This window comes from Chelonoidis abingdonii, chromosome 12, assembly GCF_003597395.2.
Source record: "Chelonoidis abingdonii isolate Lonesome George chromosome 12, CheloAbing_2.0, whole genome shotgun sequence".
Lineage (NCBI taxonomy): Eukaryota > Metazoa > Chordata > Testudines > Testudinidae > Chelonoidis > Chelonoidis abingdonii.
In genome coordinates, this window is record NC_133780.1 from 2101564 (window position 1) to 2119829 (window position 18266).

Below are 18266 nucleotides of genomic sequence, written 5' to 3' on the forward strand. Positions count from 1 at the left end.
CGCAAACGCGGCCCAACAAACCGACCATAACAAACCAGCCCTGCCAGCTCTCCCGGAGACCTACAATAAAAAACCAGCCTGCCCAGCTCTCCCGAGACCCTACGATAACAAACCAGCCCTGCCCGTCTCCCGGAGACCCTACGATACAAACCAGCCCTGCCAAGCGCTCACTGGAGACCTACGATAACAAACCAGCCCTGCCAGCTCACCGGAGACCCGACCATAACAAACCAGCTGCCCAGCGCTCACCGGAGACCCGACATAACAAACCAGCCCTGCCCAGCGCTCACCGGAGACGACCATAACAAACCAGCCCTGCCAGCGCTCACTGGAGACCTACGATAAAACCAGCCTGCCAGCGCTCATGGAGACCGACCTAACCACCTGTCCCCCCACTTTGATACAGGACGCCTACAATAACAAGAGTGTCCAGACCTGGGGAGCAGACGAGGGGCTAAAGGAGGGCAGCTGATGGGGGCAGGGGCCGGGTTCTTTGGGTTCCCCACTGCCCAGGGTGGCCCCTGGCCCAGATCCGGAGTAGGGAAGTTCATTAGCTGAGCCACTAATCAGCTGGCCTGGAGGTTTAGAGGAAAGGTGGTGAGTCACGTGACTGGCTCCCAGCTGGGACACCCCCACCTCCCCCCCAGCTGCTCTGACTCGAGATGGGCTGACGAGGGAACCGACAGACGGCCGAAGCACCGCCACAGAGAGAACCAGGAGTCCTGGCTCGCCCCTTTCTCTTAACCACCAGAACCCCACTCCTCCTCCAGAGAACCAGGAGTCCTGGCTCCCAGCCCCCCCCAGCCCCCCCACTCTAACCCACCAGACCCCACTCCCCTTACGGAGAACCCAGCGTCTGGCTCCCAGCCCCCTGCACAACCCACCACCCTCGCTCGCCTCCCGGAGAACCCAGTGTCCTGGCTCTCAGCCCCCACCCTGCTCTGACCATGACTCCCTGTCGCCTCCCCTCCCCGCTGCCCGGACCCTGCCTGGGCCTGGCCTGGCCCACGGCTGCCCGGTCCTTCCTCCGCAGCCTCCGGACCTCTTCTGAGATCCTGGACGAGCAGCGGCGCGGGGCCGTGCACCTCACAGATCGAGAGCCGCTGGGGCCGGCGGGGGCCGGCCTGACCCCGCCGGGGGCGCAGCACGAGCGCCTGCCCCCGGGGTGCCCGCCGGCAGCAGGTGGCAGGCCAGTGGGGGTTTGCTGAGCTTCCCCGCCTGGTGGCCGGTGCTGGTGAGTCGGTGATCTCAGGATCAGGAGAGGGAGCAGGGCCTGGACAGGAGCGGCAGAGACCGACACACTCAGCGCAGGAGAGGCCGACGCAGGGCCAGACGCGTGATGAGGGGCAGGGCAGGGGACCTGACTCCTGGCTTCTCTCTCAAACTCAGAAGTGGAGTGGGCTGTGGGTTAGAGCAGGGGGCTGGAAGCCAGGACTCCTGGGTTCTCTCTCCCGCTCTGGAGGGGTGGTTGGGGGCTGGTGGTTGGCGGGTGCTGGAGCCAGACTCCTGGGTTTTCTCCTGGTCTGGAAGAGGAGTGGGGCGGTGGTTAGCACAGGGGAGGGGAAGTGCAGCTCTCGGGCTGAGGGGTGATGGGGCGGTGGGAGTGGTATTAGGCAGCGGAGGTTTCGGAAGCAAATACTCAATAAGTGGAGAGATAGTGTGAAACGTGCAGGTTCACACAATGCAGAGGTCAACCGTTGGGGTGGATTCATGTGGTGTATTTACACGGGATGTTTTAAAGCGCCAGTGATGCTAGTTGGCCTCGCGGAGTCCTTCACCAGACCCATTAGCAGTCCCAGATTTCGATAGGGAAGGATAGGGTTCCGGGATCAAGTCGCCGTCCGCAAGCACAACGTACCGAGACCGGTGCTGAGCTTTATAGGCGGCTGTGCTCCTGTCGTTCTCCCTACGCGCTAGACATAGACGATGCAAGGCAGCTCCTGGACTCCTCCTAGATGCTAGGGCGAGCCCGCGCATACTGGGCTAAGCCCACTGGGCCCGGAGTTGACCTAGGATGGCGTGGAGTGGCCACATTCCTAACCGCTCTTTACGTATGTATCTGGCGGAGGTCCCGTTGCCGAGACAATCTCGAGACATCTGAATGCATGTAAGTTTATCATTAGCTTACATACTTTCACCCTGGAATGCCAGCAAGAAAGGATCCCACTGCCTGTCCCTGGCACGCCCCAACCATGTAATTCCTGTCAGGTGTCTCCTATGGTCCTAGCTGCACATGTCGCGCGAGCGTCCTCTGCCCCAGCCTGGCGATCACGTCGCAAGAGTTATCCTCCCATGCTGGGTAGACAACCCAGCGCAGACTCAAGGGCGTCTACTCCATCCCGTTCAGAGTGAGCCTTGTCCTCCTCATACTGCACCACAACCGGTGGAGTTCCAGCGCACGCTACAATAGACTTGCCTTTGGACGGTTGTACATCCTATACAGGAGGATTGCTGCCCTCGGTCGCCACATCGTAATGACACTCACAATCCTCGCAGGGAGATTACAAGTTATTACACATATGTAGCCAGGCACCCAGAGCTGGCTCGCGCCTCTCGTGCCGAGCTCCTTGTATAGGAGGGGTGATGAACTTGAGATGTATTTGCTGGGTTAGCCTGGGGTGCTCAGAAAGAAATGCTCCGGTTTTCTGTGCATATCTCCCGATGTGAGAGATCGATGAGGCGCGACGAACCGAGGCGCCCGAGAAATGGCGTATTCGCATGTTCAATCAAGGGTATTGCATTGAGAATGGTAGTGGGGCGGCGCGCTCGCTTTCCATAAGTGGATATATGGACGACAGATTCGCCCTTCTACCAGTGCGTGTGCCAAACATGTCTCGGAAGGTCAGCGAAACAGAATGGGCTGTAATCTTACCCAGCGCTCACAAGATGGCTCGCTATGTGCCTCATTGTGGGACCAGAGTTCCGCCATGCAAATAATCTCTTGTGGCTTAATAGAAGAAGAGAGAGAAACAGATACACGACAAATAAAAATATACATTAGAATAGAGAAATGACACAAGAGAGCCTAAACATCCCACTCATATGTCTTGATCCCAGCCCAAAATGAGGAAGGAATCCCTGCAGCATAGCCTCTCGCCAGTACGGATACAAACTAAAGAATTCTCTATTGTCCAGTTCGTACGTGTCCTGTGGCTGTGCGAGATGTGCTGGCCCAGCAGGACTGGGCCATCACCCTCCACGGCTGGAACTCAGTGTAACTCAGCGATAATAGCTACTTCAATTTTTGTATGTTGCCAAAAACACAGCATCTCACTGCGCACTGGGCAATGTATGGACAGAATGGTATTGAAAAAAGAGTGGGCCCTCGCTAAAGTATACTTGGGTGGTGAGGTGGGTGGGTGCCATCTGCTGGCAAGAATTGATTGTGTGACGTACAGACAAATCAAGTATTATAAAACCAGATCAGCTCGTAGGGAACCTACAATGCAACTCCCTTAAAAAAATTCAAAGAAACAACACTTGCTGACGCCCAGTGAAGAATTAATCCCTGTTTACTTTCTATTGCAAGACAAGGGGGAATGTGGTTGTGAATCATCGTGTTACTTGTTATGTCAATTTCTTCCATTTTCCCTTCAGACTTCTTGGGAAAAGAGGCGCTGCTGGGTCTCTCCTTATCCGAAGAACCCCAACCAAGGATATCATGCGGATGGTTAACTTTTTCACCATCTCTGAGTAGGGTACCAGGTGGCATGCCGACCACAAACAATATTTTGCTTACATAGGATGTGCCGTTCCTCACCCAGCGAAACTTATGCATGTTTACCATATCAATAATGAATCTTTGAAAGGGACTCCTCGTAGGTAGGTCTCCATCTCGTTTAAAATGACACCATCAGAATATTGTAGCACAGTGGGATTGGGAGGATGGAGGAGACAATGTCAGACAAGCTTGGAGAGATTGCCCAAAGGCCTTACAATATGAAGATAACTAACGGGGTACTCCTTGAGTAATAGGTGTCAGGGATAGGGACTGCTTTGTGTAACAGAAAGTAGTTAATGAAGGAGTAGCATGATATCTATTGCTGCTTAGGACTCTATGCAAACGTGTCCTTGCTAGTCACTCCATAAAGCAAATAAAAGTGCTCAAGCATTAGCAACTATCATTGGGTAAACTGATAGGTGTGTGATACTGATTGTTAGGTATCTTTTTTAGAGAAGAATTAATGCAGGGAAGGAACAGGTATTCATTAGATGGCAACCCGTCAGAGGAGTGAAAAGTGTTTACTATACGTAACTGTATTGAAGGAATATGAGGAAAGGGAAAATATTTATTTATTTATAGGTTCACACAACCTCATATTTGTTACTCCATACAGTTTCCCTAACTGGGCAAAAAAAGTACCACGATTTTATATAACATTCTTATTTGTGGGGTGTAATCAGGGGCAGTTGCATAGTCTGACCTTAGGAAAATGGTATCTGTAGTTAATATTGTGGCCTTAAAACTGTTAGCCTGCATAATTCATTCCAGATGCAAAATTGCAGGCACGTGGAATCAAAATCAAGTGTTTAGAACGCTAGAGGAAGGTTTCTCCCATAGAGTACAACCACTTTAGCGGCCAAAATTGTGACCTTCTGTACTTTAAACATACAATACACCCCACCCCACCCCATTTTGACACATTAAGATTTGTTATATAATTACATAGCATGCAAGTTGGCACCAGCTTTTGCTTTGTCAAACCCACCTCATGCCCATTTCTTGCAAGTTGCAGACTATGTCTTCATTGTGCAAGTGACTCCAGGACTTGGATTTATGCCAGGTGTCACCATTAAGTCAGTGTTTCGTTTACCATGTCAGGTACCACGGTTGTCAATATTTCTTCTCTAAATATAGCAAGAAAGAATGGGTATCTCAGCTAAACACGTTATGGTGACTTTTGGCAAACAATGGCTGTTTAACAGGGACCGGTGTACCTAGCACATTAGGCAGCACAGACAACTGCCATGAAGATTGTAACAGCCTAGTCAACTTTTTTCCATGCCAGAAGTAACTATCGTATTTGTCCACGATTTAGTGGAGCAGGCTGCCAGAGGATCAGGTGCCTGGCAAAGCAATTTTCAGGGGTCCCTTCCATTAAAAAGAAAAAAAGTTGCAATACTAATTTCTCATGGGGCCCTGCCCAGCAAAGTTGCCCCACTTGCCCCCCGCCCCTCTGGGAGTCCTGAGTGGGAGAGAAGGAAAGCCTTCAAGTTATAGCCAACATTGACTCAACTATTAAAGCCTTAATTGTGGGCTAATGATTCATAAAGCCAGATTGATCAGAAAAGCGGCAACTCACCTTTGTATACTGTTGTTTCTTTGGATGTGTTGCTCATATCCATTCCGTGAGGTGTCCGCACACGCTCATGCATAACGTTCTCCGCGCGAAACTTTTACCCTGACAAACAACTCACGTGGGTCCGGCAGTCGCCCCCTGGCAGGTGGCGCCGGTCCTATGGCACGCTGGCTATATACCCTTGGGCCGGTGCCCCATCCGCTCCTCGTTCCTTCTTCGGGCTTACTCGACAGTGACGCGGAAGGAGAGGTGGGTGTGTGGAATGCGCTATGAGCAACACATCGCGTCGAAGCAACAACGTTACAACGGTGAGTTAACCGTCTTTTCTTCTTCAAGTGCTGGCTCATAATCCCATTCCACGTTCGCGCTCTGTATTCCCAGAGCCTTATCTCTGAGCGCGTGGCCCGGTGGAGCGAGACGTTGCGGGGAATGTAAGACCGCTGAGCCATAGGCGCATTGTCTCTTATTAGAATGTATAGAGAACCAATGGTCAATGGTGCAAACGTGTGGTGGATAGAAGACCAGGTGGGTGCCGCGTGGGCAGATTTCCTGACCTATAGGACATGGCAAAAGGAAAGCAGCAAATTGAGCCTGAGCCCAGTGTAAGAGTGGGCGTGAGATGGCCCGGACTGGCTATGAGCAAGTCATAAGCAAGTTCCGAATACATGACGTAAACTCAAGACGCGATTACGTTGGCAGGAGATTGTCCTGCCCCTTCATATGTTCTGCCACGACTACAAATAGCTGCTGTGATTGCCTAGAAGGGCTTGTCCTCTCGATGTAGAACACGAGAGGCCCTCCGTACATCCGAAAGTAATGGAGGTGTTCTCGTCGTGATGATGCAGCTTTGGAAAGAAGTCTGGGCAGAAAGCATGTCCTGTCAGATGTGAAAAAGGCGGAGTACGACCTGGGAAGGACATTGCTGCGGGTGTTTGGTCCGCAGCGTGTACCTTGTCCTTATGGAAACACAGTATATGGAGGATCACGTCCAGGTGCACGAAGTTCTGAGACTCGTCTAGCCGAGATGGTAACGCGGACTAGAAAGCTGTTTGATCCAGGACAGGTTACCAAGTATAGCGAGCATGTGCCAAAGCTCAAAGGGGAGGCCCATGAAGCCCTGTTTTTTAACAACAAGGTTCAGGTCCCGGGTAGGGGTTGACCTGAGGGTATAGCCGTTCCAAGCCCTGATGACCCTGAAGACCAGTAGCAGTGGGAAAAAACCGGAATGCCAGCTTCCCCCGGGATGGAGGTGCGATTTAGCCGCGAAGTGCACTCGGCAGAGTAAGATTGCCAATCCCTGTGTCCTGAGAGACCATAGATAGTCCAGGACAGTGGGGATTGATGCCACCGCGGGGAAATGGCCATGTTGGGCACCCGAGTGGCAGAAGCGCTTCCATTTTGCGAGGTATTCGAGCACGTGGAGCGGCTTTCTGCTTGTCCGAGGACACACACCTGTTGTACTTCGGCGAACAGCTCAACTACTGAGGCTTAACCAGACAGAAGCCATGCTGTCAGGCTGGAGGACTGCAGAGTCCGGGTGGTGAAGCCTGCCGAAGTCTTGCGTGATCAAGTGCACGGCCAGAGCGGCAGGGGAATTGGGTCTGATAGGGAAGGTCGAGCACATGGTGTACCAGTGCCTGTCTGGCCCAAGCGGACGTCAGAATAATGCGGGCTTGATGTCCTTGCGGATCTTGAGCAGGATCAGTGGAAAGCATAACAGAGTGGCCCCGATTGCCACGGGAATCAGTGAACGGCGCCGACATGGAGCCCGGGAGTGACCTTGTAGGAGCAGAACACTGCATTTTCTGTTCATTTGGATGCAAACAGGTCGACTGTGGGTGGGAAAAGCCCCACCTCCGGAAAGATCGACTGGAGAACCATCTGGGCGATGGACCAGTTCCATGCGAGAGGGAAGGACCTGTCAGGTGATCTGTGAGTGTGTTTCGTACACCCTGGAAGAAAGGAGGCCACCAAGGATCTAGTGGATTGGCGTATACAGAAGTCCCACAGTCGGATCGCTTCCCTGGCAGAAGGTGAGGAAAGCCGACCTTGTCCCTCCACTGCTTGTTGATGTGAAATACTATGCGTTGTGGTTGTCGATGGAACCTGCAACACACCGGCCGTATGTAGATGGCCCGAGGAACGCTTGGCACACCAGCGGACCACTTTTCTGAGCTGCTCGACATTGCATATGAGAGGGTCAGCTTCCGGGATTGACAAAGGGCCTTGAGTGCGCAGTTTGCCCAAGGTGGTGCTCCAGCCCAGCGCGGACGTGTCCGTTTTAGTAGGGATGCAGAGGGCTGAGGGAGGATGGAAAGGGTAGCCCGCACACAATTGGGACAACCTCTTTCACCAGTTGAGGGAGCTGCAGGACATCCGGTGCTGTGACCATAGGATAATGTCTGGATGTGGCATACCCTGCTCGCCGATTGACAGAGCGAGCCATGGTTTGATGGCAGCGCGATTCGCGAGGTTCTGGCATGTTTGTGTAACGAAATACATGCAGCCATGTGCCCAGGAGAGTGAGGCAAATTACGGGCAGAGGTAGTTGGAAACCTCTGAGACTTTGGACAAGGGAGACTATGGCCCTGAAACCGGGTGCGGGGCAAACTGGCTGTTGCAATGGTTGGAGTCCAGCACTTGCCCCGATAAATTCTATTCTTTGCCGTGGGGCACCAGGGTGATTTGTCCAGAGTTGATGATCAGGCCTAGATGTAAAGAAGAACAGCTCCCTTGATGATAGCGGACATGCAGTTGACACAGCTGAGACTCGGAGGTCCATCTCTCTCTTTTAAAGCGCACTTCCGCAAACGCGGCCCCACAACCCGACCATAACAAACCAGCCTGCCAGCTCTCCCGGAGCCTACAATAAAACCAGCCCTGCCAGCTCTCCCGAGACCTAACGATAACAAACAGCCCTGCCAGCTCCTCCCGGAGACCCTACGATACAAACCAGCCTGCCCAGCGCCACTGGAGACCGATCAATAACAAACCAGCCCTGCCCAGCTCTCACCGGAGACCGACCATAACAAACCAGCCTGCCCAGCGCTCACCGGCGACGCCACTAACAAACCAGCCCTGCCCAGCGCTCACCGGGACACCGAACAAACCAGCCTGCCGCGCTACTGGACACGATAACACCTGCCAGCGCTCCATGGACCGACAACCACCTGTCCCCATTTTGATACAGAGACCCTACAATAACAAAGGTGTCCAGACCTGGGGAGCGACGAGGGGCTAAAGGAGGGCAGCTGATGGGGGCAGGGGCCGGGTTCTTTGGGTTCCCCCACTGCCCAGTTGGTGCCCCTGGCCCAGATCCGGAGTAGGAAGGTTCATTAGCTGGAGCCACTAATCAGCTGGCCTGGAGGATTAGAGGAACGGCTGGTGAGTCACGGGACTGGCTCCCCAGCTGGGATCCCCACCTCCCCCCGTGCTCTGACTCCGAGATGGGTGACGAGGCGCGACAACGGACGAAAGCCACCCACAGAGAGAACCCAGGAGTCTGGTTCCGCCACTTGCTCTAACCACCAGCCCCACTCCCTCCAGAGAACCAGGATCCTGGCTCCCCCCCCCACTAACCCACCGACCCATCCCCTTACGGAGAACCCAGCGTCCTGGCTCCCAGCCCCCCTGCACTAACCACCACCCCGCTCGCCTCCGGGAACCCAGGTGTCCTGGCTCTCGCCCCCACTGCTCTGACCCATGACCTCCTGGTCGCCCCCCTCCCCGTGCCCCGAGGACCCTGCCTGGGCCTGGCCCTGCCCACGGCTGCCCGGTCCTTCCTCCGCATGCCTCCGGACCTCTTCGGTCTGACGAGCGAGGCGCGTAACAACGTCACTGGGGGGCCCCGTTTTGGTGCTGTCAGAATCGAAGAGCGCTGGGCGGGGGCCCCCGGGCCTGACCCCGCCAGGGGGGGCGCAGCACGAGCGCCTGCCCCCGGGGGTGCTGCCCGCCCTGCAGCAGGTGGCAGGGCCCAGTGGGGGGTTTCTGAGCTTCCCCCGCCTGGTGGCCGGGCTGAGAATCGCGCTGCTCCAGGACCAGGAGGGGGAGCAGGGGCCTGGACAGGAGCCGGCAGAGACCGGACACAACTCAGCGCAGGAGAGGCCGAGCGAGGGCCAGACGCGTGAGTGAGGGGGCAGGGCAGGGGACCTGGACTCCTGGCTTCTCTCTCAAACTCCAGAAGTGGAGTGGGGGCTGGTGGGTTAGAGCAGGGGGGCTGGAAGCCAGGACTCCTGGGTTCTCTCTCCCCGGCTCTGGGAGGGGTGTGGGGGCTGGTGGTTAGAGCAGGGGGTGCTGGGAGCCAGGACTCCTGGGTTTTCTCCCTGGCTCTGGAAGAGGAGTGGGGGCTGGTGGGTTAGCACAGGGGGAGGGGAAGTGGCAGCTCTCGGGGCTGAGGGTGATGGGGGGGTGGGAGTGGGTACAGGATCTGTAGGGGAATGGAGGGGGGGATGGGAAGCAATGATGCTGTGGGGCCAGCCCCCCCAGCTCTCAGGAAGGAGGGGGGGTCAGCCTGGCAGCATACGGCCGGGAGCTTAGCAGGGCTGATCCTGTCTGCCCGGTCATAGAGAGCCCCAATCCTCTTAGAGCCGGGCCCGCCCGGCCCCACGGCCAGCCAGAGGGCTTGGGAGCCAGCCCCACGGGCGGGGAGGGGCAAACCATTGAGTTCAGCTACGAGAGGGGCCCAATGCTGCCCCCCTGCCCACCTACCCCAGCTCCCATGGGCGCTGCTCCCAGCGTCTTGCCCCCAGCCTGGCACCTGGGAGTTTTCCCTCGGGTTAACCCGCAGATTAAGGCGTCTAATCCGACCCACCGAGCACCAGCCCCAGCTGCTGCGGACACCTCCCTTCCTGGATTGCTGCCCTCGGCCCACGAAACACCCACCAGAGAGTACAAGCAGCCGCCCCACCCCAGAGGTGGCTGCATCTCCGCCCTGAAGGAGGGGTCCCCGTATAACCAGCCGCCCTGCCCCAGAAATGGCTGCATCTCAATGCCGGGGGGTGGGGTGTCCCTGTATAACCAGCTGCTCTGCCCCAGAGGCAGCTGCATCTCAATGCCGGGGGGAGGGGGGGACTCCAGCCTCGGGCCCCTGTGCATGGGGGACAGAGCCCAGAAAATCTTTGGTCTAACAGTGACAGGGAGGGGAACCTCAAACAGCGCGGGGCTGTGGGTCACGAGTGAGGGGCACCGGCGGAGCAGGGGGGAGCCCGGGGGCTGCGGGTCGGGAGTGAGGGGCACCGGCGGAGCTGGGGGGAGCCCAGGGGCTGCGGGTCGGGAGTGAGGGGCACCGGCGGAGCAGGGGGAAGCCCGGGGGCTGCGGGTCGGGAGTGAGGGGCACCGGTGGAGCTGGGGGGGCCGGGGGCTGCGGGTCGGGAGTGAGGGGCACCAGCGGAGCAGGCGGAAGCCCGGGGGCTGCGGGTCGGGAGTGAGGGGCACCAGCGGAGCAGGCGGAAGCCCGGGGGCTGCGGGTCGGGAGTGAGGGGCACCGGCAGAGCTGGGGGGCCCGGGGGGCTGCGGGGCGGGAGGGAGGGGCACCGGCGGAGGGCTGGGCTAGCAGGGGCTGCGGGTCGGGAGTGAGGGGCACCGGCAGGGCTGGGGAGCCCAGGGCTGGGCTAGCAGGGGCTGCGGGTCGGGAGTGAGGGGCACCGGCAGGGCTGGGGAGCCCAGGGCTGGGCTAGCAGGGGCTGCGGGTCGGGAGTGAGGTGCACCAGCGTGGGACGCGCCCAGGGCTGGGCTAGCAGGGGCTGCGGGTCGGGAGTGAGGGGCACCGGCAGGGCTGGGGAGCCCAGGGCTGGGCTAGCAGGGGCTGCGGGTCGGGAGTGAGGGGCACCGGCAGGGCTGGGGAGCCCAGGGCTGGGCTAGCAGGGGCTGCGGGTCGGGAGTGAGGTGCACCAGCGTGGGACGCACAGGGGCAGTTAATTACATTGACGAGGATTGTGTCTGTGTCTCCAATACAAGGATTGATGGATCAGTACAGGCCCAGCCGGGCAATCAATGAGACCCTGTAATTAATTAGTGGTTTAATTACAGCAGCGAGGACGGGACAAGAGGACAAAGGCCCCCAGAGGGGACAGGCCCCTGCCCCATTCCCTGCCCCCCTGAGCCAGCCAGTCCCTGCCCAGGTGCCAGGGGGAGCTGGTGCCCCCTAGAGGGGACAGGTCCCTGCCCCATTCCCCATCGCCAGCCCAGTTCCTGCCCTGGGGCCAGGGGGGGGCGATGCCCCCTAGAGGGGACTGGCCCCATGGCCAGGCTGGGGCTCACCCCCACCCTTTCACCCCAGGTGAGGGGGAGCCGAGGGGTGTGACCCGATCCCGCAGCATCAACAGCTCCCTGAGCCAGGCCGGGCGGCCCCGGAGCCTCCGTGTCCAGAAGGAGCCGCGACGCCACACGATCACCCACGGCATCGACTACGGGGCGGTGAGTCCCCCCGGCCCGGCCCAGTGCCCCTCACTCCCAACCCACAGCCCCCCGGGCACCCCCCAGCCCAGCACCATTCCCCGCACTCCCTACCCGCAGTCCCCTGGGGCCAGCCCCCCTGCCCTCCCCACTCCTGACCCACAGCCCCTTGGGGCCAGCCCGGTGCCACCTACTCCCAACTCTTAGCCTCCTGGGCGCCCCCCAGCTCTGCCGGTGCCCCTCACTCCCGACCCGCAACCCCCCAGGTGTTCTCTACTGGTGAGGAACAGAAATAATTACTGAAGTCCTAGAGGATGGGAGGAAATGGGGCAGGGGCCTGTCCCCTCTAGGGGGCGCCGGCTCCCATTTGGCCCCAGGCTCAGGGGGGCAGGGAATGGGGCAGGGGCCTGACCCCTCTAGGGCTGGCAGGGGGCAGTTTCTTTCCATCCCCGTCTCTGTCCCCCTGCCTGGCCCAGCCGGGCGGAAGCCTGGGCTTAGGGGCTATTGTCTCGGCGCCGCGGGAAATGCTGCGCTCAGCGGCTGGGTGGCTTAGCCGGGCACAGGGTCCCCCCCACAACTGGGCTCCCCGGGCCGGGCCCCTCAGTCAGCACCAGGCTGGGCTGCCGAGCAGGAGCCGCCGGAGGGGCAGAGAGGAGGTGTGAAGAGGGCAGTGCAGAAGGGGAAGGACACAGAGCAGGGGCTGGGATGAGGGCGGGGGTGCCCCGCCAGCCCCCCCACCCTGCCATGCGGCGCTGCCCCCTGCTGTCGCTGCTGCTGCCCCCCAGGGCCGTTCAGCGCAGCTACACCATCCTCATCCTGCCTCTGGGCACTGGGCTGGGCAGCTGGGAGGCGGAGCACTTCTTCCTGGGGGTGAGTGACAGCCCCGCCCTCGGGAACCCAGGAGTCCGGGGCACCCTGCTCTAACCACCAGCCCCCACTGCCCTCCCAGAGATGGGGAGAGAACCCAGGAGTCCTGGCTCCCAGCCCCCCTGCGCTAACCCACCAGCCCCTCACCTCCTGCTCTAACCAGTAGGCATCACTCCCCTCCCAGACCCTGGGGGGAGAACCCAGGAGTCCTGGTTCCCAGCCCTACCTCCCCAAGCCAGCGAGAGAATCCAGGAGTCCTGGCTCCCAGCCCCACACCTCCCACTCTAACCACTAGACCCCACTGCCCTCCCAGACCTGGGGGAGAACTAAGGAGTCCTGGCTCCTAACACTCCCTGCCCTAACCACTAGACACCACTCCCCTCCCTGAGGAGAGAACCCAGGAGTCCTGGCTCCCAGCCCACTGCTCTAACCACCAGTCCCCACTCCCCGCCCTGAGCCAGGAGAGAACCCAGGAGTCCTGGCGCCCAGCTCCCCTGTTCTAACCCACCAGTCCCTCACCTCCTGCTCTAACCACTAGACCCCGCTCCCCTCCCAGAGCCAGGAGAGAACCCAGGTGTCCGGGCTCCCACCCCCCAGGCGGGGGGCGAACCCAGGCATCCGGGCTCCCACCCCACAGCCGGGGAAGAGAACCCAGGCGTCCGGGCTCCCACCCCCCAGGCGGGGGGAGAACCCAGGCGTCCGGGCTCCCCGCCCCACGCTGACCCCCGTCTCCCCCCAGCTGCAGCGCAGGCAGGCGCGGGAGCGGGAGCGGGACGCGCTGCTGCAGGGGCTGGAACTGGCCGAGCGCCTGAGGGGCTGGTACCGGCGCCACCTGCTGGAGGCTCAGCGCAGGCAGGAGCAGGCGGGGGCGGAGCCGGTACGTACCATCGCCACCTTAATGCGCGGGGGGGGGGAATGGGTCAAGGCATTGTCTTTGGGGGGGATGGGAGGGGTCAGAGCAGTCCATTCTCACAATTAGGGGGGTCATGTTTGGGGGGTGGACAATAGATCAGTCCATTGTTTTTAATGGGGATGGATAAATCTATTAGCCTGGGGAACATGGATCAAATCATTTTTATTGGAAGGAGGGACGGATCAATCTATTATTGTTGTGAAGGGGACTGGATTGATCTGTTAGTATTAATTAGGAGATGGGGATGGATCGATCTTTGGGGTGGATCAAACCATTGTGATTAGAATGGTGATGGATCAGTCCATTGTTAACATGGGGAGGTGCAAGGATCAGTCCATTCGGGATTATGGGGGGAATAGATTGGGCCATTGGTATGAATAGGGTGGTAATGGAGCGGGCTGTTGTTACTGTGGGGGGCGGTGGGAGCAGAGCTCAGCCCATTGTGTAAAGTGTGAAGGGAGTGGTTTGGTCTATTATTAATAATGGGGAGATGGAGCAGTCCACTGTGTTTAATGGGGGTGTGTGGAGAGAAGAGGTTATTTAATTATTACTGTACAGAGGGGTGAGGGTTACCAGGTATCCGGTTTTTAACTAGAATGCCCAGTCGAAAAGGGACCCTGGGGGCTCCGGTCAGCGCTGTCCATTGGGCCGTTAAAAGTCCGGTTGGGGGTGCTGTGCGGCTAAAACAGGCTAATCTCTACCTGTCCTGGCACCGCGCTGCCCCCCAGAAGCAGCCGGCAGGTTCGGCTCCTAGGCAGGGGGGCCACGGGGCGCCAGGCGCTGCCCCTGCCCTGAGCGCTGGCTATGCACTCCCATTGCCTGGGAACTACGGCCAATGGGAGCTGGGGGGGTGGTGTCTGCAAGCGAGACTGGTGCATGGCGCCTCCTGGCCTCACCACCTAGGACTTGGACCTGCTGGCTGCTTCTGGGGTGCACATAGCGTGGTCCGAGGGGCCAGGACAGAGGGGGAGCCTGCCTTATCCCCCCCCACACCTCATTGTCCCACTGACCAGGAGACGCCCGAGGAAAGCCCATGCCCTGAGCCCCAACCCTCTGCCCCAGCCCAGAGCCGCCTCCCACATCCTGAACCCGTCACCCACTATGGCACCCCAACCTGCAGGCCCCTCCCACACTCCAAATCCCTCAGTGCCACCCTCCCACCTGGAGCCCCCTCCTGCACTCCAAGTCCCTCATCTCCACCCCTACCCCCTGCCCCAGCTCAGTGAAAGTAAGTGAGGGTGGGGGAGAGCGAGCCACGGAGGGAGGGGCAATGGGTGGAGGCGGGGCTTTGGGAAGGGGAGGGGCTTGGGTGTTCAGTTGTGTGTGACTAGAAAGTTGGCAACCCTAACTGAGGTGGGTTGTTCTGTATAAAGAGTAGGTGGGGTGGATCAGTCCACTGTTATCATTAGGGGTGAATGGACTAGTCCATTGCTATGTGAAGGGGGAATGGACTGGTCCATTGTTACCATTAGGGGTGAATGGACTGGTCCATTGTCATTGTCTCATGAAGGGGAAATAGACTGATCCATTGTAATTGTTGCGGGACAAACGGGTCCACGGTATTATTGGGAGGAGACGATGGGTTCTTCCATTCTTATCATTAGGGGAATAAAGGGGAGGAACAGTCCATTGTTACTATTGGATGGAGGATATTGGATCATTCCATAACTATTTAGTGTGGATGGATCATTCCATTGTTTAGTGTTGGGGGGAGTGAAATGGATCATTCCATTGTTCCCATGACAGGGGGGTGAACTGTGATATGGGATGCAGTGGATCAGCCCAAGCTGCCCAGGGTGGGTACAGGGGACCCAGGCATCCGGTGGGGACCCAGGCGTCCGGCAGGGGACCTGCACGCTCATTGCAGGAATTTTCCCCATTGACTATTTCTTCTCCCCTCCCCCCAGGATTATTTCCCAGATTCGTGCCCCAGTCAGAGCTGCCTCCTGCTGGCCAAGATCCAGGAGGTGAATCTCGGGCTGCGAAATCTACTGGCCAGCCCTGGAAAGGTCAGCGGGGGGGTGGGACACTGGCAGAGCTGGGGGGGCAGAGCTGAGTAAGCAGGGGGCTGCGGGTCGGGAGTGAGGGGCACCAGCAGAGCTGGAGGGGGGCAGGGCTGGGCTGGCAGGGGGCTGCAGGTCGGGAGTGAGGGGCACCGCCAGAGCTGGGGGGCAGGGCTGGGCTAGCGGGGGCTGTGGGTCGGGAGTGAGGGGCACCAGCAGAGCTGGAGGGGGGCAGGGCTGGGCTAGCAGGGGGCTGCAGGTCAGGAGTGAGGGGCACCGGCAGAGCTGGGGGGGCAGGGCTGGGCTGGCAGGGGCTGTAGGGCGGGAGTGAGGGGCACCGGCAGAGCGGGGCGGGGGGCGGAGAATGGGGAGCTATGCACTCTCTTGGCTAATATGAAAAGGGACTCGGACTGATCTGTTCTTCCCCCCCATCCAGGCTGACCCTCCCCCCTGCTTCCCCTCCAGCCCACTTGGGCCCCCGCTCTTCCAAACAGGGAAGCAGCAGGAATTTCAGCAGCAAGCCATGAACGTGCTGAAGGAGCAGAACCGGCTGCTCATCAAGGTACGGAGGTGGTCATGGGCCCAGGAGGGGGAATTCGGGATTCGGAAAATGGCAGCAGAGAAGGGTTCAAGATGGCTGACTCTGCAAAGTCCACCCCGCCTCCTGCAGGGTGCAGCAATTGGGCAAGATGGCCAGCTCTGTGGGGATCTCTGCCCTGTGGCTTGGTTGGCTCAGAAGTCGCATAACAAGATGGCCACCTGATCGCTCTGTTCCTAGAGTGGCAAGGGGTGAGATTCAAGATGGCCAACGATCTTATGGCATGGTTGGGTTTGAGGCCCGGATTCAAGATGGCGGCCCAGGGTGCCTAGCGGTGAGGTTAGGGGGGGTAGGACAACGAGTGGAGAGCTCTTCGCTGCCATGTTTCGGCAGTGGGTTCAAGATGGCCAGGTAGCCGGAAGTGAGGCAAGGAGGTATTGCCCCAGGATGGCCGCCTGGGGAAGAGGCAGTGCCACCAAATCGCCACCACACTGGTCTTCCTTGATTGATTGGGTGAAGGCCCAAGATGGCCACCCAAGAAGCGAGGGATAAGCGATGGGCAGTGCAACAAAATGGCCGTCTGAGACATCTTCCCTGCCCCGGCGCATCCAGGGGGCTCAAGGAGACCAGGAGGTTAGCGCCACCCGCTGGCCGCCCGAGGAGTCCACGCTTCCCCCCTTCCCCTCCAGGGGGGTGGGGGGGAGGCCAATATGGCCGCCCAAGCATGACCAATGTCTTCTTGGCGGCAGGAGGTGTCGGAGAAGAGCGACCGCATCGCCCAGCTGGAGCAGGAGAAGGCGGCTCTGTGCAGGCAACTCCAGGAGAGCCGGGGCTCCCGGCTGCCCAGCCACAAGGAGTCGACCTTCATCTGACGGACGAGGTCACTTCCTCCCGCTGACCTACCAGACGAGGTCACTTCCTGCCACAGACCTACCAGACCCAAGTCACTTCCTTCTGAGAGCAAAGATGTAATTTTCTCCTGGGGCAATGATGTCACTTCCTGTCATTCGCCCAAGGCCAGTGAGGTCACTTCCTTGTACCCCACCCCCCAGTGCAGTCATTTCCTGCTGGACCTGGAAGGAACTAGCTCACTTCCTCCTCCTGTCCTATTATGTCATTTCCTCCATCCTGTCATTGGTCCATGATGTCACGCTCCTGGTGGTATCACATCATCTTCAGACTCTGCTGACATCACTTCCTCTTCAGACCCTTTAGGCGTCACTTCCTCCTCCTCGCTTTTTCTGACGATGTCACTGACTTCTTCACTTCCTGTCCCTTCTTCCTCCAACCCATGTGGTTGTTTCATAGTCAAGTCCAACCCTGCCCCACCCTCTGAGGTCACGGCCTTTCTTATGGACACACACACACACAGCCTGACACAACCACCCCATGATGTTACACTCCTGGCTTCCTGTCATCTGGGAGCCTCCCGATAACATCACTTCCTGGATTATGGGTAACAAGAGGGCTAATAACTGACTGTCCAAAGAGGCTTTCAATGGGGAATACCCACAGTGCTTTGCACCAGTGTGACCCTTAGCTACAGATCTATGTGGTCCCCATCCCGTCCTGCATACCCCTCTACTTTCCCACCCCCACCCACCCACACATCTCTCAACCCACACTTTTACTTGTGTGCATTTTCAGGGTTCCCTCCCTGACCCCTTTGTGGGGTGTGACACATTGTTTATGGCTAAGTGCCCTCTAGTGGCTGGATTCAGACCTGTCTGTGTGTCATTAGCCCTCTAGTGCTTAAAGCTGATGGGGACTCTCCTTCCACCACCTACCTTTACCCACGGCATCCCTTGACAACACATAGCGTGATCTTTACTCTCCGCATTAGCCCCCATCCTCCCCCTCTTCAGATGATGGATGTGAGGGGAAGACTCCAAGGTATTTAGTCTAATCGCTGTAAATAGACTGTTCGCAATTAATATAATAAACATGGTCAAAAGGAAAAGACAGAATTCAAGCTTCACTTCTTCATTCAGTGTCCCACTCCCCCCATCGCTGAGCCAGCCAGTCCCCTGGATGGGGGCCAGATGGGAGACAGTGCCCCCTAGAGGGGCCAGGCCCCTGCCCCATTCCCCACCCCCATGAGCCAGCCAGTCCCTGCCCTGGGGCCGGGTGGGAGTGGGCGCCCCCTAGAGGGGACAGGCCCCATGTTCCAAATCAGAATTGGAACTCACCTCTTCTGCGGCATTATCAATTTCCTTTATTAACAGCAGTTTAATTTAAAAAAAAAAAAAGTG

General features: G+C 58.5%; 1 protein-coding gene across 1 annotated transcript; it reads left to right on the plus strand.

The window, feature by feature from the left end:
* The first annotated feature begins 947 nt into the window (after nucleotides 1-947).
* On the plus strand, nucleotides 948-16929 carry SAPCD1 (suppressor APC domain containing 1). Its single transcript, XM_075071501.1, has 7 exons — nucleotides 948-1182; nucleotides 9166-9423; nucleotides 11578-11714; nucleotides 13300-13437; nucleotides 15381-15482; nucleotides 15913-16038; nucleotides 16764-16929. Exons 1-7 carry the CDS (start codon nucleotides 948-950, stop codon nucleotides 16884-16886), a joined length of 1119 nt encoding a protein of 372 aa, XP_074927602.1. The 3' UTR covers nucleotides 16887-16929.
* The last annotated feature ends 1337 nt before the right edge of the window (nucleotides 16930-18266 follow it).

Excerpts from the sequence above, each read along its gene's own strand:
- SAPCD1 (XM_075071501.1), top strand. The coding sequence starts at position 948 with ATGACTCCCTGTCGCCTCCCCTCCCCGCTGCCCGGACCCTGCCTGGGC. Across the intron at positions 13,438-15,380 it reads AGCAGGCGGGGGCGGAGCCG|GATTATTTCCCAGATTCGTG; the intron begins GTACGTACCATC and ends CCCTCCCCCCAG. Across the intron at positions 15,483-15,912 it reads TACTGGCCAGCCCTGGAAAG|GCTGACCCTCCCCCCTGCTT; the intron begins GTCAGCGGGGGG and ends CCCCCCATCCAG.